Below are 27424 nucleotides of genomic sequence, written 5' to 3'. Positions count from 1 at the left end.
ACAACACAGAAATAAGGGTTTATGTCGGAATATCCATAAACGTACAATCATTTTAACATTTCAGTAGTTTTCACTATTCTTTATTTTCATCGGAGGAACGAAGTAATCTTTGCCAACTTTAAAGTTTTTTTCAGTTACAGTTTCCATTTAGATCAATAAGAATGTCACCTGCGTAATATGACCGACGATATATTTCCTCTCGTAAATAAAAAAATATATAGAAACAGGACAGAAATGACTTGTCGAGGAGGAAATTATTTATTGAAACAAATTCACATAAACAAACTTTCAAAACATGACCAAATTGTTTTGTGCTGTAATCTTAATAATTTTAGTTATACATTTAGTTTGTAATAAACATGTCAATCCAAAACCATCCTTATATGGAAATAAAACAACACGAAAAGGGTATAAATAAGGGACTGCCATCGCATGGACACAACTTTGCCATTCATTGACTGGACAACACGTGTATAGCTACTTGTATCAGGTACTCAATTATTTATTTATTTATTTATTTATTTATTTATTTATTTATTTATTTATTTATTTATTTATTTATTTATTCATTCATTCATTCATTCATTCATTTATTTATTTATTTATTTATTTAGTGTAGCTGCGGCCAATTGTATAAAAATGGTAAAGTTTTTGGTTAAGTGGAAGCAATCCAAAATGTTTATTGATTAGTCAATTTCAATCATTTTTTGAAAACTCCTTTAATTGCTTCCATATTAAAATGGCAACTCATGTGAGATCGTCCTGACCCTGCCGCTTTAACCTTTAGCAGCAAAAGGCAAAGGCATACGAATATGCAAATGACTTAATATAAATCAAATAAATAAATCAATAAACTCTTAATTATTTTCAGACACAATGACTTCGACACTTTTTGTCCTCTTTGCACTTGCTGTCGCGGCTTCCGCAACAGTAGAGGTATGTTGAAATATTCAAAAATAATAAGTCAAGGAATCTTAAAAAAACACAATTGGTTGAATTAACCGTTTTATTGGTGTTGTTTTTTTAAATTTATTTACAAAATTCTACTTTCTACTTGAATTAAACAGTGCAGGTTAGCTTAAGAACAGGAATAACACGAATAACATTGCTTCAAACTATTGAACCGATCGACCATAATGTAATTGACTATATACTAAATACACATTGTAAATGATATAGTAATATTGCAGGTGAACCATATAGTACAGACGGACGACGCAGGCCATAAGATACAAATGGACATTATTCGCGACGAGGACGCTAAACTCGTCTTGTCTATCATTGGAGACGTCTCCCGATACAGGGGATCGATACAGACTGTCAACTTTCATGACTACAACGTGGTAAAGCTATGTTTTTTTCATATATATAAATACCATTAAGACATTCCTTGCATACCATATAGGAGTTTTTAAGTATTAAGTATGTAGTCAGAATATTGAAATTATACTTTCAATTTCTAACCAAAAATAATGAATTATTGAGAGATGTAAGAGTCGAGCCAGGAATTATACTCTTTAGACGTCTTGATAAATTATCTCCCCTTTTTAAACAGGGCTATGGTGTTCTCAAGGATATCAACAGGAAAATTTGTATTCTAACGCGACCGTTGGTTCCGATGCAGCCGTCATGGAAATACGAACAGGTTTGTATATTACGACACTTGACTCTGTTTCATGGTTTATAATCGTAAGGTACAAAGACGAAATTGCCATTCATACGCGCTCTGTTCGTGTTTTTCCCCATCTTTTTTTTATAATAAAACCCACATCTGGGACTACAAAATCGATGCAACCATAAGCCGTAAGGCTACCTTAGTGAAATTGGTCACTAACTTGAAACCATCGTAAACTAAGGTTGTACCTTTAAAAACACTTATCTTAACGTGACTCCATCGAGCTAAGATCTTAGCGTTCCCTTAGTTCATTTGAATATATGATCGGGGGAAATTCTGCTCTGGTTAAGACCACATGCAATAATTACGTAACTTATTTGATTGAGTAGTATGTATTGATGAATATATCCTCAGCACCCCAGCGTTTTATAACCTATATGATACCCTAGGCAAATCAGCGGTAAAAATCGCTTACTCATGAATAATTAATAAGGTGAAATCCAGCCGCTTGATTGGTCGCATGAGACACACCTCATGCGGTGCGGAAATGGCCGAGAAGTTACGGATGTAATCTCGGTTCGAAATAATCCAATGAGATCACGGCTTACAAATCGTTTTAGGCAGGATTTTGTTAAATATGCCGGTGGCTCTTCGCAAAGGAGATTCTTTCTCTTTGTTATCGGCAATTTCATTGGTCGGAAAATGCTTATGAATATTCAAGATTTACGAAGTTTCCCTGGCTAATTTGCCCAGGGTATCATATAGGTTATATGAATAAAGATATAGTTAACATTTGACTATCATTTTTGCATGCATCTTGAGATTATTACTGAAATTGTCATGCTTTATCAAATCAGTTGCTATTGAATGGGAACTATCAATTATTTGTTGTACATTATAAATATGTTTAACTTACTATGTCATGAACACATGTATTTATACTTTGTTCTCTATAATGTTTCTGTGAATTGAAAATTTCGCTTGCTTGGTGGTTCTTATTTTATTGAAAGATGCGGAAATTATTAAACTAATCATGAGACTGATGTTACAACCATGTTTAACTTGATCAAGATATCTTAGAACATGTAACATGTATATACAATATCATGCCATAACATACTTCAACACAAAATTGATGTTGTTTTTGTCAGAAACTGTCTGTGATGCAGAGTTACCACGTCCAGTAACGATTAGATAGACAAAAATATACGAACGCATAAAACAATGCAAGAGACATAGCTCTGAAGAATAATGATATCTTGCTGTATGTCGATCGAAGCATTCTTGGTCGAGATAGAGAACAAGGATACAATACAATCAAGTAATAGATAGCGACAAACTGAATTTGGTCAATTGCACTTGAATCAAGAGTGAATGATACGATCTGCTGTTAATCCACCACCTTTGTATAATGTGATATAGTTGTTGATCGAACTTAGTCAAGTTTAATACTCTCATGTACATTGTAATAAAGATTGAGAGAGATCGGATGAGAAATGCTTTTAACAAAGTTAGAGAGCCGACATTAAATAAAGCCGCGGACGACGACGGCAATTTATTGACTGACAAGCTTCATTAGTTACGTAAGCGACATGAAAATTCTTTTGTTAAAAGTCGATGAAAGTCTGTGTTGACGATAGGACCAAAAAACATGTTATTTTTAACCCATATGTACCAATACTCTGTTTAATAACCCATATCCTGCGTACCAAATAGCATAAAAGACATTTTACTCTGCATACCAAACGTTTAGGTTTCTGCATACCGCGTACTGCGTAACAACAAAGTATAAAATGCTTCTCAGAAAGTACTTGAATACAAATAAGAGTATCAGTCTACATATGAACTGTCTTTTCGTAAAAACCAACTGCACTCTTCAAAATGTACTTTTACCCTTTAAATAATAATATGATGTATAATATAGCTAAAAACAACCTTCCCACTGGATTTATGTGTTGAATATATTAAATATTCGTGTAATCCATATATACATTACGTGATTATAATAAGAGTATGAAAACCCTTATTTGGAAACGAACGGTTTGAGTTAGCGAAATAGTGAAACCTTTGGGCCTTAATAAACCAACTTTAAGATATATTAAAAGTTTTGTACAACATATATCATTGTAAACTTGTTTGTATAAATGTCAGTTTGGGCAATAAAGACAGAAAGCAGAGAAAAACGTTAGTAGGCCCATGACTGTAAATGTATCGCAATTATTGTAAATAATATTATCGACTGGCTATTATCTACGCTGACCTTTTTGTAGGGCACAACCGACGAAGTTCATTTCCACAACATGCACTTCAATCGCACAAAGATGTCAAATGAAGAAGTTTTGGAACTTGCTGGATCAAACATAGCCACTTTCTGCCACGACTATAATACTTATTATGCAGAGGCCACGCCAGGCGACAGGAGAGGTACGAGAGTTTCAACTCACTAGATTTAGATTGAGAAACACTACTTGTATTTGTCATTCCGAACGCATAAAAGTTACAGTTGGACTCAAAGGTCATTTGCAAAATCTGTCTTTCCACATATACAGGCAGGCTCAGCCTACATTATAAGGGTGTAGATGTAAGACAAAGATTGTACGAATTTACAAGTAATATTAAAACCTCAATTAAGTTTGTGAAAATATCATTATTTCAACCCTTATTCTTGATCTTACTATATTGTCTCGTACGTTCGTCGATTATATGGCCACTCTGTTTTTAAACACTGCAGATATGATAGGGGAACTGGGAATGGAAGGAAGGAGACAAGCAAGTAAGTATTTGTAAATGACATTTGTCATTAGTTTCGGACTTACCGCGCACAAAATGTTATTTATAGAGTTAATCAATTATCTAGTATTTAAAATACCAAAAAAAGAGGAAAATGTATTAAACTCAATTTTGAACGACGTCATGTGATGTAGATTATCATCTTGTAATTTGCGTGTGATTTATGTAATCCAAGTGGAAGTAACCGCTGCGTGGAGGTTTTGCTTCGAATTTGAATGAAATGACGTGCAGTAATAATTCTTTCGAATTTACGCTAATATAAAGCGTTCGTCGAACTACTTATTGACTTTGTTTACAATTGTAATTGTTTTCAGTGTGGTGTTTCATCTCACTCTGTGGCTCTATTGAAGGTGCGTACGCACAATTAGAGTAAATAAAAGAAGAAGAAGATCAGGACCAATGTGGGAAAGGGCAGTGCAAATGAGAAAACTCGTATTAACAATATATGTACAATTGTAAACAGTACTAACATGTTTGTCGTTCAAATAATTATAATAACGTTTAAGTAATGTTTCTATATTTCATGTAACATCTGGAAAAAACGTGTCTAATTGTAGAATGTATTGTGACGTATTGTAAGGCTTTTGTATAGAAAACATGATACCTTGCGAACAAATATTAATGTTATCGGCTACAAGATATTCCATAAGTTTCAGAAATGCGGGTGACACAAACAACATCCGGGTTATATACGTTTTTCGTAAGACATTCTAAAGGAAAATGAAATTTTTCTTCAAGATTATTAAAACAGAGTTGGAATTTTCTTTCATTTCTCGGGTTGTATGCGGTTTATTTTGAACATTATTTAATTAAAATTGGCAATTTAAAATAGCAAATGAGAATTCTCTGGACGTGTCTCTTAACTCTTTATGCCATTTTTGCGTAAATTTATCTCTCTTTGTTTGAATAAGGTTAATAATATTAAATCTTTTAATTTTTAACACCTTGAATTAGCTAAACTCATAGATCATTATAAAATGTGTTTTATTTTAAATGCCTAATGTGTGTCCTTAATCATTTTGTAAGATGCTGACTCTCCTTTTATTCTAACAGAATATATTCAATAAAAAAATAACCCAATATCTGTTTAGCGTTTTCATTTTTGTCATTGTTTCGATTCCCATGGAAAGTTCGTAATTCAATGTGTAAGTTGCCATTGTTATAATTAATTTTGCAATGTCACACATAAAATAATAATCCCTATCTTGCATACATTGCAATATCAAACTATCAAAGCTGCTGATGATCATTGTAATGGACCTGATTTCAACCAAGGAAAGACATCGGAGTGTGATTTATATCAGTATAAAGCTAATAAAAATATCAGGGCGGATCCAGGAATTGACGTTAGGGATCGGGTAACTTAGAGGCGCAAACTTTTAACATGCACCCTTTTCTCTGAACAGAAACTTATATGACAATGCGGTTTCGGGGTCTTCCCCAAAGACGATTCTAACTAAAGTCCGAAATGGTGCATTTTTGAATTTCATTACTTTCTACGATTATTTACATTAAAAGTAAACTTGAACGATATTGGTTGGGGTGGGGGTGCACCGGGTGCGCCCCTCCACTCTACCCGCTTGTGAATCTTTACAATTTAGCTAATCAAAGTAGTAAAGCATAAAATGCCCGTATCAATTGCCGGGCGTGAACGGTAGAATGAGTGAATGAATTTGTTTTTTGAGCGTCTTACATAAAGCAAGGACATTCCGAGGTCATTTGCGATTGACGCTACGCAGACGCTTGTTTTGTTTCTTACTTTGAACCGTGTGCATTTTTTTCTAACTAACATACGGGCTTACAAAAAAGTCTTTGCATAAATGATAGAAGCCAAACGGCTCGTTACCTCTGCATTGGTCTTTACATTACTTTTTACCTCTTGTGCTTTTAGATGGTCAATACCTAAAAAGGTTGTGTGTTTTTTTACCCTAATATAGCATACTAAATTGAAAGCACTTAAATCAGGGGAGACTGTTTTAAGCAACCTAAAAAGACGCATAGTTTGTTTGTGATCACGTATGCACTATCCAGATTATTTACCACAAAGACGGCCAAACCGGGGTCTTCTTGGTAGTGGACTCGCTATGACACAATTAAGTTGGGAGATAAAATAAATAAAATGCATGGTCACTTTTAAACGCTTGAAATTATGAAGACTTCCTTTAAATCTTTTCTGGTATAACCATAGTAAGAATAAAATTTTGGTCAGAATGTAATATGTATTTCAGCGAAATTAGAGTTTTCTTTTGCATACTTTTAAAGTGACACTTTAAACATACACATGCATAGTAAAAATCAATTTTGACAGATAACCTTTAACTACTTTAAAACAATGCATTTATGGAAAATATTACATACTGATAACTAAATTGTAACCGTGTATTTAAAAGCAGAAAGCGCAAAAAAATTAAATGATTGGTGAATGCTTAACAATTTACTTTGGTCTACTATAGTCTCGTAAGGTAGAAATACCGTGTTTTAGGCTCATTTCCTTGAAATTAAACTCGATTTCCTCTATAAGAACCGTTGTTTTCGACAATTATTCATCCTTTTTGGAGTTTTAAAACAATACTATTAATTGTGGTAAATCTTATTATGGAGTAAGAGTGCATCTTTAACGGGATAAATAAATGACTGAATGGAAATTTTAAAATCACAACATAAAAAAATGCATTGTGGAATAAATAAATAGTAAAAAATGAGGCCCAATGACATTGAAACCTTTTTAATATGTTTGCTCTATGTGTCACGAATTTCGCAACAACAGAAGTATGATGAAATTATAAAGAATCTGTAAAGGAATCGTTTTAAAAGCAAACGTTCAGCGGTTCGTGCATGTAAACTAAAAATTTAAAAATAACAAGAACAACATTGTTTAAATGAAAATATCTTATATGATATAAAAACATATTATTATATACTTATTGTTTGATGCTCCATTGTGACGGAAGCGGAGAGCTTATGTAATCACGCTCGAGTCCGTTTCCTGAGTATGGTGAGAGGCGGACACCTTAACCACTGGACCACTGTCACCAATTATGGTTATAGTTCTATATTAGGTGTACCACAATGTACAAACGGACGGCACGGGTCGCTTTGTAAACTTGTAAGTAATCTATGACAAGGATGCAAATATTGCCATGGCTATAAATGGAGACGTCTCCAACGATGAGGAAGGGATAAAGACTGTTAACATACACGGCTACAACAGTCGTGGAAATACAGAACGGTTTGTTCTCAATGGCAGAAGATACTGCTAATTTTTAATGTAATGAATAAAATAATTTAAATGTAAATATAAGTAATGTTCGCATTTTTGCTGGCTTTAATGCTGTTTGAACCCAGAAGGGCAAACGATCAAGTCACCATGAAACTCTAGCTTGCTTCATGCAACACCTATGGTGGGTATCAACGACTGAGCCAGTTAAACATTAAATTCCCAGTTTGTTCAACACATACACGATACAGAATGTTGACATTCTTAATTGAAAAACAACAACATACTAACAAATCATCTTTCTGTCTTAATATTCAGGTTTTCAGACTGATCTTGCAAAATCAATATATCATTACGTTTACGAATTTAAATTAATCGAATAAAATAAGAAATCGTTCACAAATAAACATTGCTTGTATGTGCAAAAGCAAATTCTAAAATTTCTTAATGTTATCGAATACACGGAGCACTTTGAACGTCATATGAAGGTGTTCATAAGACGTGTCCACACACTGAGCGTCAATTATATATAACAAATAAAAACAACAAACATATAACCATACATTTAACTTGTATATACGTTTTAAATTCCAGAGTTGACTATTACATTCATGCAAACATGCGTATTCAGGTTTGTCAGTTATTGCATAATTTAGTTTAATTTGTGGCCGGCAAATAACATAAACCATGACGGTAACAAATCTGGAACCACATACGACAGGAAATCCAAGATGGCGCGAATTTCAGCAATTTTTTATTCGCGTATGTTTATAGGCTTATTACCGTCATCATCCCTAAACAAATAGTGTTCCCCGAGGTCAGAGGTTATGTGCACTTTCCCGCTCATTCTCATTATATTTTTGTCGTTAGCGAGTCGGACGAAACCCACATTCCGACGTTGTCTGCCGACTCCCCGTATTTGTTCACTAAAACCAGCCTCCACAGCCATCGTGGCTGACAATTTCGGATCCTTGAAGATTGCTGGTGAACCCTCAGTTTTAACCACACAAGGCCAAAGGCAGACGAAGGCGACGTTATGCGTCCTTTCCTTTTTTCCGATACCGTACGGCACGTTTAACGTATACGTCATTCCGCCGTGACCGAAAATGTTAATAATCAGTCCCGACTTCAGGGCACCATAAGACGAGCAGCTAGAACCGAACATAGGTAGTGGTTTCGTAAACCAACTTGATTTAGCTCATTATATATATTATCGGGTAGTTCCCAGAAAGGCACTTTGACGTTATCCACGCATGCGCTGAATGCGGAGAACGGGTTATTAACGAGAACATCTAAACGGTTATTTTGTTCCCGAGCAACATTTTCAAACAATTTCATAACATCGTCTTCGTTCTTGTGATCACACTGTACACGGATGCATTTGCCTCCCCTTGATTCGATCTTCTCGCAACGTCTGTTCGATGAACATGGAAATTGAGCATCATCCTTGGCCTTGAGGGTCCTTCCGGTGACGTAGACGGTGGCCCCATGTGCGCCTACCTGCAAGGCGATCCCGTGGCCGATGACCCGTGTAGCTCCTGTCACGATGCAGACTTTGTCTTTCAATGACACTCTGTAAGTATACCGCGAAGAAAGAATATAAATGCTTTGTGTAAATATCAGTTCATTGACTAATTCAACTGAAAACAGTAGCATGGTAATTGATTCAGACGAAAACATGGAAAATTATGATACCTCGATCAATTTTATCAGTTAAATTTATTATGATTTTTCAAACGATTCTTAAAAACACTTATATTATGATTTTACACATGATTCTTCATAACGATTTTACAAACGATTCAAAATCTACATTATGATTTTAAAAACGGTTCTGAAATAAACTTGGATACTAAGAGTATAAAATATATTACATTTCAAACGATTTCGAGTGAAATATAAGCATAAATTGTGTATATTTTGATACTACACATAATACTGACATATTCCTAATTGCACAATTATTTACATTATGACACGGACATTAAATATACCTATAATTAGGATACTAAAACTATTCCGTAACACAGTATATGATACTTCAAATAATTCTGACATATTAATACATTATGACACAGGGATTGATTTGCAGTAATATCAAGGTAATTAATTAGGATACTACAAATATGCCGTAATATAAACTATGATTATAACACCTAATATATGATTCTAAAAATCATGATAATGTCAAATAGTCATATATTGAGAATACTACATTTACATAAGATCATAAAATAGAACATGTATAATTATACATCGCATTATAATGTTATGTGTGTTGTAGCGCGATTAACTGATTAAGACAATTTGTATAAAATGACCGACGTAATACACAAACGATCATAAGAATGTCCTCGTTTTTACAAAATTACGAAAGTACATGTATATCAACGAACGGCAAATGTTACAATATTACCTCCCCTTACCAATACATGTACAGTGTTTACATCTAATTTTAGTGACCAAAAATCCGCATGCTATTGGATGTTATTTTTAGAAGTCGAAGACCACTTTGAATATACTGGTACCGTTGACAGTTTGAATGTAAACGTGAAATTATTCAAAATTTTATTCTTTCTTCTGATATTGTTAATTGTGATAGTATATTTGTGTAGATTTAAACTTCAAGAATTTACAATACAGAGAATACATTTGACCGGTAAGCTCGAAACTAAATTATTATTTTATTAGTGGGAATTTCCGTTGGCAGTGTATACATGGTTGTCTTAGTTTATAAATAAACAATATATTTGCTGGCGCGAAATTTGAAAATAATAAATTCATCATTGTTTGCGCCTTAATAATTATGTTATAGTACTTAGTGTTTATTTTTTCACTTCTTTGCTCTTATTCTCCATGTTCATGAAAAAACACCACAACATTAACATCATTATTTAGTTAGTAGTCTACATTAAATAACTGATATTCCTTATTTTAGGGTAGTGCAAATTGGAAATATTCTTTATACACTTTTAGTTTCTTTCGTTCATTTATCGATCTTCAAAGAGATAAGCTTCTAAGATATCTATTTTTGTAACTGCATGTGTTACATTGAACTTAACATATATTATATCAAATGAACTAGAAATAACATATTTTCTATATAATTGTCAGCAGCAATGGAGAACATAAAACTATTAGTTGTCGGCGACGGCGGCGTCGGCAAGAGTTGTCTTCTTTATAGCATTCACAACCAGCGCGTTCCCGTCGGAGTACGTCCCGACAGTTTTTGACAATTACTCTGCCAATATAATGGTTGATGGAAAAGCGGTCAATTTGGGCCTCTGGGATACCGCCGGACAGGTAAGTCGTCGTTCAATTATAATGGAGAGCACTTGAGGATCCAGGGCGGAGGGGGATCACTCAAATCGTCCTACATTACTTTTAATTTCAATAAAAGGAGAAAAGAAGTAATTAAATACGCCAAAAATGCACAATTTGGGACTATAAAACGTTAAAATGATCTTTGGGAGCCCTCCCCCCTGCCAACATTTTAAACAAATATAGTTCGGTTCTGACGGAAGAGCAAAAGTTAAAGGGATACGCCCCCCCCCTCTTATGTCATACACTGGAACCGCCCATACCTCTTATACGGGCACGTGTACTTGCGGACTTATCTATGTGTATACCAGTTATGTGTTACATGTACATGCATATAATCACGGTCATGTAAGATAGCAGGAGAAACGTGATTTATGCGAGTATCAGCACCCCCCCTCCCTCCCTCCCCACTCCCATTTTGAATTTCTGGATCCACCACTGCTGCTTTATTTGATTCCAATAATTTCTTTTTGGGAGGATTACGACCGCCTCAGACCCCTTTCCTATGCAGGGACGGACGTGTTTTTCATCTGTTTTGATCTAAGCAGAGCATCTTCATTTGAAAACGTGGAGCCAAAATGGCTACCGGAAGTGAGACATTAATGCCCAGATATACCGATTGTACTAGTCGGATGCAAAGCTGGTAGGTCGATCTGCTTCATATAACATCAATTTTGTTTAAAATAAGTTATAAATGTAAAACATTCAACTGTCTGTTGAAGCTGATGTTTTGTTAGCAGTCTTATATTACTGATTTCCCGATAATTACGCAAAAATTGGCTCATTCCAAGACATGAAAAAAATGTCAAAACCGGTTAATCTGTGAGAGTGCAGGTTTAAGGACAAATTACACCAATTTGGAAGTGACTTGTATCAACGTTCAAAACCAAACAAAATCTAACGTTTTTTTAATATTAAGTACACAAGTGGAACCTTCAGTAGAAATTAGTGTTTTTTTCGCGTGCAAATTGGTCAACTGACTACAGATATTGATAGAGAGAATTTATTAAGTGGTATCTTGCCTTTTCGCAGTAAGCGAAAGTTGTTTATTGCAGCCGCACTTAGAATACTGTACATACTTAATTGGTCAAAGAACGCTAAACCTCTACTCTGCATGACTTATGTAAAAAAAGAAAATTGTATAAATACGAGACAAACTCATTCGCTGATGTGTGTTCAAATACTTTTTGTTGCAAACTGTTTGCAGACTGTAAAGAATTATTTTACTACAGACCGTGAAAAGCCTATTTGCCGCTGGTTGTTTAAAATGTTACTTTTTGCAGATTGTTGATATGTTATATATTGCAGACCTTCCGTCCGCAGTATCCACAGCCGACATCGACACGCTTACCAAGACTCATGGACTTATATACTGTGAAACCAGCGCCCTCACCCAGAAAGGATTGAAGAATTGCTTTGATGAAGCTGTAAGTTTTTTCTTCTTTGGAGCTTAACATTATGATGATTTGTTTACTTTTAATTATATGCTTTACGGTGTTTTATAGAGATTTATCAGTGAAATAAAATTGATATGTTTCTGTTTCAAGCCGTGAAAATATCAATTTGATACTTTTCACTTATTTGAAATTTAAGCCCGCTCTCGGTTTCAAATCAAACGTCAACGCGCACCGAGCTGGGACACAATTTTAACGACGTCATTTCCGAAATGACGTTCCGCCCGCAAATGCACGTTTTTCTAATAATGTGTTTTAAAATGACCTTTCAAATTTCATTCAATAAATGGCGGAGTAGTAATTTGGTTATGTATTCATGCCACGCTTAAAATAAAAGTGTTGTCGTTATTTTTCGGGACATGGATGCACTTAATAAAAAAACTTCATTGATAAGTGTTCATAAAATCTTTGCACTTAAAATCGAGCGAATAATAAACTATAAAAAGGAATATCAGAGAACTCTTTTATAGAATTGGCAGGAGGGGAGCCCCACGGGTAGTGGCGTTAATATAACCCTTTTCAAAAAAAAGTGACAATTAAGAAAATAAATTAAAATTTTATAAAACTCGGAAAATAAGCATAAAAGAAACAGCACATTTGTTTATTTCTGTGCAATATGATTATCGTATTATATTCCACTCGAAATCATTGAAAAACTATATTTTCTATGACACTCGTTAAATAAAATACGATCTTACACTGAAATAAACAAATATCCTCTATATATTTCACCGAGTCCGCACCAAAACTTATATTCCACGAGTGGTCACGAGTGAAATATTCACTAATTACACTGAAACAAACAATAATCCTCTATTTATTGATTGGGGTTTGTTTAGATACACATAAAAAGTAAAGGATTGTCATATAACAATAAGGCTTTCTTTTGATTACAATGACTGAATGAATGTTTGGTATAAGGTGTAAAAAAACCTGTCTTAAGCACAGAGCTTTCAGGTAAATCGATCGACTAATGTCCTCAATGGTACTTATGCAACGAGACTAAATTCTTATTTGTATACGTATTCTCGATTCATAAGTCATAACTTGAAATGCATAACGATGTACATAACTTGCAGTTTTGACTCGAGAGTAGCAAATCATTGGGAATTATATCAACTCCATATAATGGAGGTTGTAAACAAAGGGCCAGTTAATGCTTTAAGTATTTTTATAATTACTCATCAAAATAACTGCTCACAAATGCCATGGATATTTAAGTCGAATCACGTTGTCTCGAGCTCGCTTTAGTCGATTTCATCGTTGGCTCGAACTGGATGAAAAGGACCGAATTTGTTCTACATATCTTAGCTTTCTCGTTTGGCTCGATTTACCGAGGCTCGACATATTTTCGCCGGTCCCTAGGAGTTCGAGCCAACGGGGTTCAACTGTAATTCTATTTAAATCCATGATTGTGCAAATATCCTGATCAATAGAAGCTGTTGGAAACAAAAACTAAAACAAATATTTCAAATGTCCACTCTGTCACAGCCTGTTGGCTGTGTCACTGTATTCATAATACGGTTTCAGGTAACTTGGTCGTGGATGAATTCAAAAGGTTTATCTGTGGGAATGCTTTCCAATGACGATTTATGTGTAACTTTATAAAGTTAAGATGTTTGTTATTCATGTCAGAAAATAGCTCATTGGGCTAATGCTCTTTGTTAAAATATACCAGTCTTTTAATAAGGATTCTTGTATCTTGTATCTTTCAGACACGGATAGTTCTTAACGCACCAAAGTCAAAGAAGTCCATGGGTTTGTTCGTTAAAGCGAAAAAGACCATCACGGATCCGCCAGTAATGCCGCAGACAGGTACTAGTCTGGGTGCTAAGGCAGACAAATGTGAAAAATGAGGAAATTTACTGCACCCCTCTGCTATACAAAATATTTTGATATCAAACTGTAGGTTAGTGTCTGTAGAACACGGAAAGTGAGTTTGGCCACTTGGCGGCTCTCGCGAAAAGGGAAATATCCAAGATGGCGCTCAAGATGGGCGCCATTAATTTCCATTTCAGTTAAAATACTATGTTTGAATATAGCTATTTTCATCAAATATCTAAGACGATATATTTTTCTCATAATGTACTTCGAATTGACATATAACCTTATAACTAATTCAAGGTCAATGTATAAAAAATATCCAAAATATCGGTTTTCCTGTTTACTTTTTTTTTTAAATTCATTTATGTTTAGTGTATGTCAATAAGTGGTGGCATAATTGTTTATTGTATATTCCTTCATTTAAAACAATATTGTACGTTATAGCTTTTATATTTTCTGAAAACGTCAAGTTTTCATACTATAATAGCATGCCAAAGGTGGTCGCAAGATTGCTATTCTTGTGCGAGTCTTATAGCAAACTTTGCTAGTGTGCCGTCTAAATGCATGGCATGTGTCTCTTTCATAATGTGCTTTATGTTAACATTTTTATCTGACCTCTGCCATGTCAAAGTTAAGTTCATTTCAGTCAATTCAAGGTCATGGTCATTTCAAGGTCAAGATATGAAAATAACTCAAAGAATGATTTTCCCTGTATAATTTAATTTACGTTTAGTATGTGTCTTTAGGCATTGACAGAATTTTAAATTTTATGTTCACTCATTTAAAACAATAGTTTAGGGTATAGTTTTTTTATATTTTTCGAAACCGCCACCGCCAAGGATCATACCGTTAAAATGTGCCAAATAAAGGTGATCACAAGGTATTGCTATTGCTGAACGAGTCTTTTGGCACGTTGTGCTAGTGTTACAGTTAATTTATATGTATATCCTTATTCATGGCATGTATCAATTTCATAATGTGCTTCATGCTGACATACGTATCTGATTGCTTCAAAGTCAAGGTCAGTTCAAGGCCAAAATACACTGCACCACAAGCAGTTGTGAATGTTGTTTATTTTCGTCTTTTTTAAAAGTTTTTTGATTAAATTGTGTTTGCAGAGAAGTAATTGATAATTTCCTCTCTTTTGATCTGTGTTTAGTTACTTTTAAGTGAAATGTTTAAAAGGTATTATGGAGACAACTAGGTGTCGTTCTAGTACATGTTACCCAAAACGGTTACCACAAATTGTTGTTTCAAAGAAACTTCATTATTAGAACATTGTAACTGTTTCTTTTTTAAACATGTATTCATATGAATAGATGGTAGCTGTTTTATAATGAATTTCATAATGAAATACAAAAATAAGCTTTTCAAAATCAAGGTCAAACTCATTTGATTGTCAAAACGCAATTATGTTCAATATCGACTTTGTTATTATTTCATTTATATATGTTCGGTTAAATTCTATTTTAAAATGTCTATACATAACCACAATCACCAAAAATTTTTAACCATAGTTCATATATATATTTCCCATATTAATAGTCAGGTTAACCACAAAGTGTCCCTTCTTGAGCCATTTTAAAAAAGTCACAAAACATACATTTTTGTGAGGCCCATGTAAGGACATCAAACCCGAAGTATCTCTTTTCAAGTCTATCCAGTGTTTTACCTATCTTATGTGTTGCCATTTTATGTATTGTATATTGTATATCGACTGGATATTGCACAATTGTTATGTAGTGTGTTTTTTTTCTCTACTGTTAACATAATTTATTCTGTGTTAATTCAAATACCTTCTGTTTCGTTTCGTTAAGGTATTTATCTCATTGATCACCTTGTATATTTGCTTATATTTTTTATTTCGTTCATATATAACCATTTGACAATAGTTTATATTCATCTTATCCATATATATGTATGTTTATTCACCAAATACCTTTGCATGTGTTTCGTCTATTATATATGTATGTTCCTATATTCATTATTGGAGGCAATAAAATATTGAATTGACCTACGTAGTCAAGGCAAAACCTTTTAAAGCCAGGGAGATGTTGAAATGCAACGAACACCGAGTTGAACGTTTAACGGTTAATAGTGTATTCTTGTATCTTCGAATCATGAACATCAAGACATTTATAGTTATCAGATAACAATTTAAGTTTGAGCAAGGGATCTCACGTTTTCTATATTTGGTTACCAATCAGATTATCGTAAGGTCAAACTACTAGACCAATCAGATTTACGTTAGGTCAAACTACTAGAAATATCAGATTAACGTAAGGTCAAACTACTAGACCTATCAGATTAACATAAGGTCAAACTACTAGACCATCTAGATTTACGTTAGGTCAAACTCCTAGACCAATCAAATTTACTTAATGTCAAACTACTAGACCTCTCAGATTTACGTAAGGTCAAATGCTAGACCTATCCGATTAACGGGTACTCTCAAATCCTACCGAGCTATCCGACGTCATCTGCTGATCCCGAAATGAACGCTGTTTATAGAGAGAAAATGAGATGCCCACGTGATCAAAACTGATTAATGGCGGCCGGACCTGTGAAACGTCCGACCAATCACCAGAGGACCGGTTAAACGCTGACCAATCACCGAATGACCGCCCTGACAGAGCAAAAGGACTGGTAGGACTATGAATAAATAATGTGTATCTTATTAAAAAGACGATGGAACAGTTATACTTATCAGTTTAAATGCATTCAACACGTATATGTAAGGTAGGTTGAGAACCCCCCTTGTATGAACATAACAACATAAATAAAATGATTGGATGGAACTTAAACAGACATGACCTAATTTAAGTGTAACGTTAAATTATACATTTATAAAACATATCATAGTCTTAACATATATTTCAGTAATGTATATTAGTTCCCCGGAAGGATGTCAAGTGAATGTCCAGGTGAGTAACCTGAATATACAGGGTCATTACACATTCCCCAACCCTCAAAAATAAAATTCTTCTGAAACTTTTTCTTAAACTTAAATGCCATATGAACCACTTAAAATATAGTCCTAATATGTAACACAGGTTTTAATTGCCAAACACTTTAAATATTATTAATCACCATGTACCACAAGTGTCCAAGCACAGTCATCGACCCGTTTACTGTCACATATATTTCTTTAATATGACAAAATAATATTCTTATCATATATATTTAACTTTTGTCACAAGCTCTATGTTACTTATGATAACAAACAACATTCATCTCATAGACATGATCAATGCCAAATTATTACCGTTTCGTATTTTGGGAACACTGGGTAAAAAGTTGTAGTTTAAACTAGATGTGACGTGATGAAAGAAGCTAATCGAACGCCGCAACATTAGTCACTTCAAATATAATATATAACGTCATCAAGTCAGCACACAAATAATACGATATTGATATACGCATATATCAATTATTCCGATATGTTTTATTACCAACACATCAAGTTAACGATATAACACCAAGCCGCCACGGTGAAACATCGGGATAGGAGGCGCCTTCCTATTCAAAACGAGCGCCCGTCAACACACTCAACGCGTAGCATATTAAACGGCGTTAGGTACTACATTCGAAAAGACTAATACTGCAGCTGAACTGTGATTTTCTTCAGATTGTGTCGTTTTTTTTCTTTGTTTATTATGCTGTTAGAATTGTTTTGATCCATTGTTGAATGTTATTTCCATTATAACTTATAAGCATATTTACATGGTAAACATTGGATGGTTTTTTAGGACCACACTTTACAAGATATGTGACGAAATCAATCTATTGGAGTACCAGATATGGATCCTTCCACTAGGAATTAGTTTAGAACATACACCTATACGTCTTGATGAATTGTAAACCAGAACGTACAGGGCCTACAGACAAGGTTCGCCGACGAAAATATATCATTATTTCGTTTCTGGGTAACACTGTGTTTCTTAAGTGATGCTTGAGAAACTTCGTGTGCTATTGTTAACATATCTTTGAGACTGCTGACACAATCATTAGAGCTTCGTGGAACATCCTCGGACGCAGGGATGCCCACAACAGTCCGCACCGGACGTTGTGCCTCTCGACCAAACAACATGCCGTTCGGTCTTATGCCCGTTGAGCTATTGACAGACGACTGATAAGCTCACATAAGCTGTGGCATATACTCGTTCCTACGATTCTGTTATTTTTCACAAAACATTGATAACAAAGACATTAAAGTTCTATTGAAACGTTCTACAATGCCATTGGTTCGAGGATGAAGCGAGCTTGTTCGAATTATGTCATTGCTTAATAAATCACATACATTTTTAAACAATTCTGAACCAAAATTTGTTGCCTGGTCAGTAAAGATTTGTAAAGGAGTGCCAAATCTACAAACAAACTCGTTTACAAATAAGCCCACTATGGTCATAGCTTCTTGATTTGACAATGGATAGGACTCGGTCCATTTTGTTAAGTTATCAACTACAATCAATACAAATTTGTTCCCTTTATATGTTGTTGGCAGAGGACCAAGAATGTTTAAACGAACACTTTACATATGTTTATCTATTTGCTGTTTTAAAAGAGCTCTTTCGTCTTGTACATTTGTCACAAGCATTTATGTACTGACTTCAAACCCGGCCAGTAAAATGACTGTTTGATTTTACCTTAAGTTTTTTCTGTACCTAAATAACCTCCAGTAGGTATGCAAACTTTCATGCTGAACAAAGCAAATATTTTGCCCATTATCAATCGGATCGATATATACACAATTTAATAGTCCACTTATTACTGAAAAACGATCCAATTGCCTCCATAATGTTTTAACAAAGGAGCTTTGACCGGAAATGCCACCCCAGTCTTGCTTTTGTTGTCATTAGACTTTGCAGTCAACACTATAGATCTCCCCGCATTGTTTGGCAGATTGTAACTCTTCCGGTGAAAAACCATCGAGGTAAGGCCTGACATTGACGTTCCGCGCAAAATGAACACGACTCTTGTCTGGTTCAAACTTTGCACGATCGCCGGCTAAGAGCGTCAGCGTTTGAATGTACGCGACCGGCACGGTACACGAGCATTAAGTCAAATGTTTCCACTTGTTGGAGCCAACGTGCCATTTAACCAGATTGGTGCTTTAACTGCTTAATCCAGATGACTGCAGCATTATCTGCTCTGAATAAAGTATTCTGGCCATACGCATTATCATAGAATGTCCGGAGCGCAGTAAGAGCCGCAAATAGCTCCTTCCGGATGTTGCAGTAGGACTGTTCATGTTGTCTCAGCGCCTTACTCATATAGGCCACTACGCGCTCGTGGTCTCCCTATTTTTTGGAAAGTACAGCCCCAACAGCATGGTCACTTGCGTAGCTATCAATTATGAAAGGTATGTCCGGAATAGGTATGCTAAGACTTGCGCAGAGGTAAGAGGGTATTTTGGTTTTTCAAATGAAATTTGGGCCTCGCTTGTCCATTTAAATTTAAACCCTTTTCACACAATTTGTGAAGCGGTCGGTCTATCGATGCAAAAGTTTCGAACAAAACGACTGTAATATGAAACTGGACCGACAAAATTCCTCACTAGCTTAACAGACGTAGGAGCTGGCTAACACGAACGGCCGATATCTTATCATTATAAGTGGAAACACCACTCCTGTAACATGAAGCTAAACCGAAAAAATTCCTCACTAGCTTAACAGACGTAGGAGCTGGCTAACACGACCGGCCGATATCTTATCATTATAAGTGGAAACACCACTCGTTTATACCACGTGACCAAAAACTCGACAGCGTGAGAAATACATGAAATTAAAAGGTATTTGTTGATTTTAGTCAATAGTGTATACTTATTTCACTGCGCTACTCGTGAAAATAAGATTTTTCTATGTCCACTCGTTCAAAAAAAGCGTTTTTACACTGATATCGACAAACATTTTCTACACATTTCACTGAGTGAGCACCAATAGCTATAGTTCACGAGTTGTGAAGGTTAAGGTGAATTATAGAGAAGCTATCAACAGTTTGGTTATTTCAAAACCATTCTGATGTAGACAAAAGATTATGTTAACCACAGGACAACAGGTCTTCCGTTATTTAAGTTAACATATCTCATAAGTATTAAACTCGAAATCATAATTTTTCGGGATTCTGAAATTACTGTAGGAACTTATAATCTCTTAACGTTTTTATGCTAATTCTCAGCCTATGGAGTTTAATTAAGCTGTAGCGTCGACACGCAAGAGTGCGGACAATTGCCGGTGAAGACTATTTTACATTTATTTCTTCCTCACAAACTATGCTTCTTAAATAAACAAAATGTATGCTTTGTTCTTTTTTTATTATCGAAGAAACTTAACAAGCTCGGTCCGGCATTAATGCAATACACGAAGAATGAAGGCTGATGTTGTCTATTGATATAGATGTCCGCCGTACATCTTTGTGGTCTAGTATTCGAACCTTACATTTGGAACGTTTAGATCACTTCTCCAAACGGAAACCAGTAATGTTTTCTACCATGTATAGTATGAGTTCAAACGTGATATATCAGTATATCGCTATTGTAAAATTGAACTAAATAAGTGGTATAAACTTATGAGTTTCAAACACTTATTCATGCTACAAATGACTGCCGAGGAAGCAATTAAAACAGATCTAATATTTACTATATTCGCTACAGCTGTCTCCTTTAGACAGGCATCTATGAAGAAGAAGAAGATTTTTAAGTAATCTAATGATACAAAATTGAAACTTGTAACTATAGGTTTATTATTATTATTATTATTATTATTATTATTATTATTATTATTATTATTATTATTATTATTATTATTATACAAAATATAATACTTATAAGTGGTAATATCAACTAAGTTGAACTACCAAACAACATAAACATTTTCAGTTATCAACAACATCACAACATTCCATTTCAAATTTCCCAGTTTCGTTCAAATGTGTTATAGCAGATTGAACATCGATGCTTGGAATTATGTCACAGTTTTTAGCTACGAATTGAACATCCCTATAAGAGTTTTTGAGGAGCATCAGCACTTGGTAAAGTGCGTCTTTGGGAATAATTGTTTCAGCGATGGTAACGCAAAGATAATCTGACACGCTTGTGGAATCATCTACTGGAAACTTAGATCTAAACTGAATAGTTTCAATTCTGGTACCCTGTTCCGATTCCTCGATTGGCAAGATTTTGCAGGAATCTAGTTGCAAGCTGATTTTGCCGACAACATTTGTAGAGGATGCAATTAAGGAAATAAGAAATGTATCAGAAAGACTCGCTTCTAATATAGACACTTCTTTTACTGTGTTACTGGGCACTGTAGCATTAGTTAAATCTGGACTTCTTATCTGGCTGTCAGAGCCAAGTACTTTGCAGTTCCTAACTTGAACGTGTAATGATCCTGGAAGTAATACTAACAATGCAAATAAATAGTTGATGCGCCCGTTCTCAATATCTGTGTTTGTTATAGTAAGGATAAATGGTGTCGTCCGATACCGTTTAGATTCTATTGCGTTCAAAGGAAGGACTACTTCCCCTGGTATGACTGTGCACCTGTCTATAAAACATTTTACCGGAAATACACATTTCGTCAGATCACTAACAAGTTTATACATGTCTGAGGCATTCATCTTTGACCGGGAGAGAGTGAATTCTTTAGTCATATCATGTCGTACACTTTGAGTTCGCTGAAAACTTTTCCTCTGGGCATTTTGCTGTTCAGGTCTTTGATAAATATTAACAATGTGTGTAATTTCACAGTTTGTTGGGTTTATACTTTGTCTTTGGTATACTGATTCGACTGAAGATGTAACTGCACATAGTGTAGATAGATGATGACATACTTATTCTTTCAAAAGTGATTGATGTAACATTTTCCGGAAGAGAAAATTTGTTTATGGCATCGGGAAAACGCATGTTGCTTAAATTTAGTCTTTTCAAATTTATCATCGATGGCAACATACCAACAAGCATCGGAACACTTGCGTCGTTCAGCAGTTTTGTACAGTGGAGGGTACACTCCTCTAATGATTCAAGTTTTGGTCGTGTTACTTCCGAGATAACTTGATTACACTGAGAAATAATATACACGAAACCATTTCAAGTATATTCATTCCAACAACAAAGCCATTAAATATCACATTGTCCAATTTAAGCTTTTTCAAACGAGGACATCTTGAAACATCGAAATTGCCCTCAAATGTTACGTGGGTCAGTGACACCTCTTTTAAACTATGGCAACGTGATAATTCCAGCGTACCGCTTCCACTTACGTCCGTTTTCAATATAGATACGTTTCTGAGTCGAAGGATCTCAAGTTTGGCGGTAAACGCAAACGTTATGTCAAAAAATATGTCTCCTGAAATATCAATTTCAATTAGGTATTTTGCATCAACGGCCATCTCAACTACGTCGTAGCAGCATTTGACTGTCAAATGTTCCAAATTATACGTAGACAAGTCTAGTCTTGCGGGCATGGACAATGAGCTCACATTTAATCGTTTCATTTCATTTTGTTTCGGCAACACAATCAAAAGGCGTGACAAAGTCTTGCCAGCATTTGATTTGTGCGATGAGTCAGAATATGAACGTCTAGAGTTGGGCCACATCGTCTTCTATTTGTTTCCGCTCTTCGGAGTCTTCTTGGATTCTGTAATGAAGCGAAGGTCGTTAATATGCAGAGATTGAAGGTAGACGAGTTTGGAAAGGTCTAAGGGTTCTGTCGACGGCCTTTGGTTGGTATGAAGTAAACCTTTTTGATTTGTTTGATTTATTTGAATCATTGAACAATCGTCGACCGAAAAATGTTTCAGTTTGCTGCAAAACGGCAGAGCATGAAATACACTTATTTCTATGCAAAATGTTTCCAAATTTGCCAAATTCAATTCTACAGACAGTACGCTTTTTGCAATCCGCAGTGTATGCAGATTAGATTTTTTTAATACCTTAATACCTTTATCACTTTCTTCAATGCAACACATTCATCTGCTTCAGAGTTTCCAGTATACATGTAAATGAAGCCAAGCGAATGTTTGTTTCTTTTAACTACAGAGGCAATTTGTTTTTCGTTGCATTGCGCCTGCAATAAAAATAAGGAGCTAATTGTATTCTTTTTGTCTAGCAAATAATGAGCTGAATCTAAAGACATCTTGCCAGAATCACTGAAATGTCTCAAAACAAGTTCAGACTTTGTTGTTCCATTTCTAACACTTTCATCATATCCTTTGCAGATTATGTCTTGAACAAAATTTATTTTCTCACATAAAACAAAGTCAACTTCATGAAATATAGATTTCGGCAACATTCTATTGATCAAATCAGAAAATGACTCAGCAAAAATCGATGCTCTTGTATCGTTCATCCCACATAAGAAAACAAATATTTCAGTGAAATCCAATGCATCCGCAAAACTTTCCATGCGAAAGTTCTGCGCAAAATGTTTAAATTCATCCATAATCATGGTTGCGAGGTGCAAAGCACACAGCATTTCTTGGTATGACACATTGAAGAAACTGTATGTTTCTTGGCAACCGTAGGCAGTAGGGGATAGAACTTCCTTTGATATGATTCCAATATCAAGTGCTAAACGCTCGAACGACATTGGATTCTTCGGTAAAAAGCTTCAGCTAGAGAAAACATCGCATCCATGTTTTCCAAACAGCTTTGGCAATTATGAAAGCAAGAAGGTAAATGGCCTTTGTTTTCACTCGAAGATGCGTGTTTAGCTTTGTTTGAGCGTGCAAAGAGCAAATTGATCGCATTGCAGTACGTTTGGCATTTCGCTTCTCCAAGCGGTTGTCCGTCATATCATAGACATACCAGGTGCATAATGATCAGGGGAATTGACGTCACACTGCTTGTATCACTTGGATCGCCGTGGACTAGATCAGCGTTTTTATGTCCTTGCAAAATCGCAACCAAATCGTTTGGATTCTTCCTGCCTTCATATTTTTCATTAAGACACTGGATGAGCTTGTCGATAAATAGTCCTGAAGAATTTTCATTTAGTCCCTCCATATAAACGAAGTTGACGTTTGAAACGTACACTTAGCGTACAATGTTTGCATATTGTAAATATATTTAGGGAAGAACATAGAATAGTATATGTATAAAAACATACTTGAAAAATAATAATTTTGTTTTCGCTTTGCAAAACAGATTTGACAGTTTGTTTCAAGTACCACAAGCAGATCCGGGGAAGGGGGGCGCACCCGGCACCCTAACCCCTTAACTCGTCCAAGTTAACTTTTTATATCAATATCGGAGAGAAAAAAGTAATAGAATACACTCAAATTGCACCATTTCGGACTAAATATTGTTAAAATTTACGCCCCCTCTAACATCATTTTCATGATTCGCCCGTGCTTTCATGTTTGTGTTTTAGCTTGTATTTTGAAACGGTGTATATTGCTGTACAATTTGTATATACTACGGTTATTTAATGCGCAATTTTGACTATATATTGATTTTAGTATTAAACTGTCTTCAACTAAGGCTTATAATTTTATTTTTGTCATAAATGATAATTGTTGGAAAAAGTGTGAGGTTATGTGCATATAAACTAGTTTAAACCACCAGTGGACTCGTGTTTTACCGACCGTTCCAAGGCTGTTCTCCCATCATTCCATTTGGAACTCCTCGGCCATTTTCCATCGAGAACAACTTTGGTACATCATTAGAAGTAGTTCGTGTTTTAACGTGTATGTTGTATATCTAAGTTTAAAATGATTGCCAGTGAAGTGAATTATTGCATAAATAATTAAGATTCCCAAGAGTACAGTCAATAAGTTTAACTGCTAAATTGAAATAACTTCGCGATCTACTTGCAGCGTAGTTAAAATGTTTTTAAAAGATTTCTGACGCTTCATTGTAAACCGTACATATACATCCGAGGTTGTTTTCGATGGAAAACGGCCGAGGAGTTCCGAATGCCACCATTTATTGGTAAACTCTATGATATTGCGTGTGAAATATGTTAGTACGGTTGTGTCGTATTCAGTATCGTATGAGGCCTTACATTGAGCCTCTAAATTGAAGTGTATTTTGATAGTTTGACTAGAGGGCTTGTCCCTGTAGTTTTGCATAGTGTTATTGTAACACATTATTTATAAAACAACAGCATATGTAAACAAATGCAAACTCTGCGTTTAGTTGTATTTATATATTACTTTGTGAATGAAGTCCGACACGAAATAATTATATGTGAATAAAATATACATGTATAATTTTCATTTGTTATATTTCTTCTTCAGTTAAAAGTTTTTGAAAGTATAAAAATATCACAATGCACTAGAATGTCAATTATTGCTTCAAAACGAAGACAAAAAAATGTTCATTTCATTACCTATTTAAGTACCAACCCGATAGTAGGTATTGATAAAGTTGTGGTTTTAGTCATTATAAATCTTGGTTATAGTCGTGGTCTTAGTCGTGGCTATACTCTTGGAGGTTATAGTTAACGTCGTGGTTAACATCGTGGCTAAAGTCGTTAGTGTAGCCAATATTATAATCGTGCTTATAGTCGTGGCTATTACCGTGGCTATATTTTCGTGGTAACTATGTTTGCAATAGTCTTGAGAATATTTGTGTTTATAAGCGTGTTTATTGGCGTTGCTGTAGTCGTGGTTTTAGTCGTTGTTATATTCGTGGTTATAGTTGTGATTATAGTCGTGGTTATAGTCGTGACTATACTCGTGCTTATAGTCGTGGCAAAAGTCGCGGTTTTAATCTAAGCTACGGTCGCTGAGATTATAGTCGTAATTATGTTCGTGGCTAAAGTCGTTAATATTGTAATAGTCGTGGGTAAAGTCGTGGCAAAAGTTGCCGTTATAGTCGTGTCTTTTAATAGTCGTCGTGATATTATAGTCGTGATTATATCCATGGTTTTAGTCGTGTGTATACGTGTGAATGTTGCAACGCTTAGAACATATTAAAACAAATCAACACTTTTATTTTCTCAAATTCATGTACAACTTGTAAATATTGAAGTAAATAAATAAAGATGATGTAAAGTAGAGGATCTTGTTAGGTTACCACTAGACCACGGATCCGCCATCACATGATTATATCACCAGTTCTTTCTAAAATACCGTGTGCTATGACGTTTGATCTGCTTGGTCACACTTCTGTCAATTTCTTTGGTGATGTAGAGTTCACAAAGGTTTATAAGGCCTCTCTGACCATACTCGTCGGCAATAACTATGATGCCGACGGCGTCGGAATCCTCAATGGGTAAATGATCCGTGTAGAGATACTCAAAGAACGCCAAGTTATATTTGGTATGTGAATCTCCAGAATGCTGTTATTTAGAAAGACCGTAATGATGACATAATTGTTTATAAAGACCGACGTTGACATAATCGTTTACACAGACTGTCGTTGACAAAATCGTTTATACAGACCGTCATTGACATAGTCGTGTATACAGACAGTCGTTTACATAGTCGTTTATACAGATCGTGGTTGACATAGTCGGTTATAAATACAGACGGTCGTTGACATAGTCGTTTATACAGACCGTCGTTAACATAGTCGTTTATACAGACCGTCGTTGACATAATCGTTTATAACTACAGGCCGTCGTTGACATAGTCGTTTATACAGACCGTCGTTTACATAGTCGTTTATACATACCATCATTGAAATAGTCGTGTACACAGACTGTCGTTGACATAATTGTTTATACAGACCGTCGTTGACATAGTCGTTAATACAGACCGTCGTTGACATAGTCGTTTATACAGACCGTCGTTGACATAGTCGTTTATACAGACCGTCGTTGACATAGTCGTTTATACAGACCGACGTTGACATAGTCGTTTATACAGATCGTCGTTGACATAGCCGTTTATACATATCGTCGTTTACATAGTCGTTTATACAGATCGTCGTTGATATAGTCGTTTATACAGACTGTCGTTGACATAGTCGTTTATACAGACCGTCGTTGACATAGTCGTTTATAAAGACCGTCGTTGACATAGTCGTTTATACAAATCGTCGTTGACATAGTCGTTTATACAGACCGTCGTTGACATAGTCAATTATACAGACCGTCGTTGACATAGTCGTTTATACAGATCGATGTTGACATAGTCGTTTATAAAGATCGTCCTTGACATAGTCGTTTATAAAGACCGTCGTTGAGATAGTCGTTGATACAAATCGTCGTTGACATAGTCGTTTATACAGACCGTCGTTGACATAGTCAATTATAC

At 35.1% G+C, this 27424-nt stretch overlaps 2 protein-coding genes and 1 pseudogene across 2 annotated transcripts; 2 read left to right on the top strand and 1 right to left on the bottom strand.

Moving 5' to 3' along the window:
* Positions 1–399: 399 nt before the first annotated feature.
* Positions 400–5487, top strand: LOC128214328 (uncharacterized). The gene is made up of 7 exons (XM_052920745.1): positions 400–490; positions 872–936; positions 1191–1343; positions 1556–1645; positions 3886–4039; positions 4347–4388; positions 4720–5487. Exons 2-7 carry the CDS (start codon positions 877–879, stop codon positions 4776–4778), a joined length of 558 nt encoding a protein of 185 aa, XP_052776705.1. The 5' UTR covers positions 400–490; positions 872–876; the 3' UTR covers positions 4779–5487.
* Positions 5488–8274: 2787 nt separating this feature from the next.
* On the bottom strand, positions 8275–9278 carry LOC128215352 (dehydrogenase/reductase SDR family member 1-like; annotated as a pseudogene).
* A 413-nt stretch (positions 9279–9691) lies between these two features.
* On the top strand, positions 9692–14248 carry LOC128215350 (ras-related C3 botulinum toxin substrate 1-like). The gene is made up of 5 exons (XM_052922041.1): positions 9692–9724; positions 10764–10925; positions 11304–11586; positions 12252–12370; positions 14113–14248. Exons 1-3 carry the CDS (start codon positions 9692–9694, stop codon positions 11544–11546), a joined length of 438 nt encoding a protein of 145 aa, XP_052778001.1. The 3' UTR covers positions 11547–11586; positions 12252–12370; positions 14113–14248.
* The last annotated feature ends 13176 nt before the right edge of the window (positions 14249–27424 follow it).

The sequence above is a fragment of the Mya arenaria genome, chromosome 13, assembly GCF_026914265.1.
Source record: "Mya arenaria isolate MELC-2E11 chromosome 13, ASM2691426v1".
Classification (NCBI taxonomy): Eukaryota; Metazoa; Mollusca; class Bivalvia; order Myida; family Myidae; genus Mya; species Mya arenaria.
The sequence above is the reverse complement of the archived record's forward strand: the minus strand, read 5'-3'. Positions and strand labels throughout refer to the sequence as shown.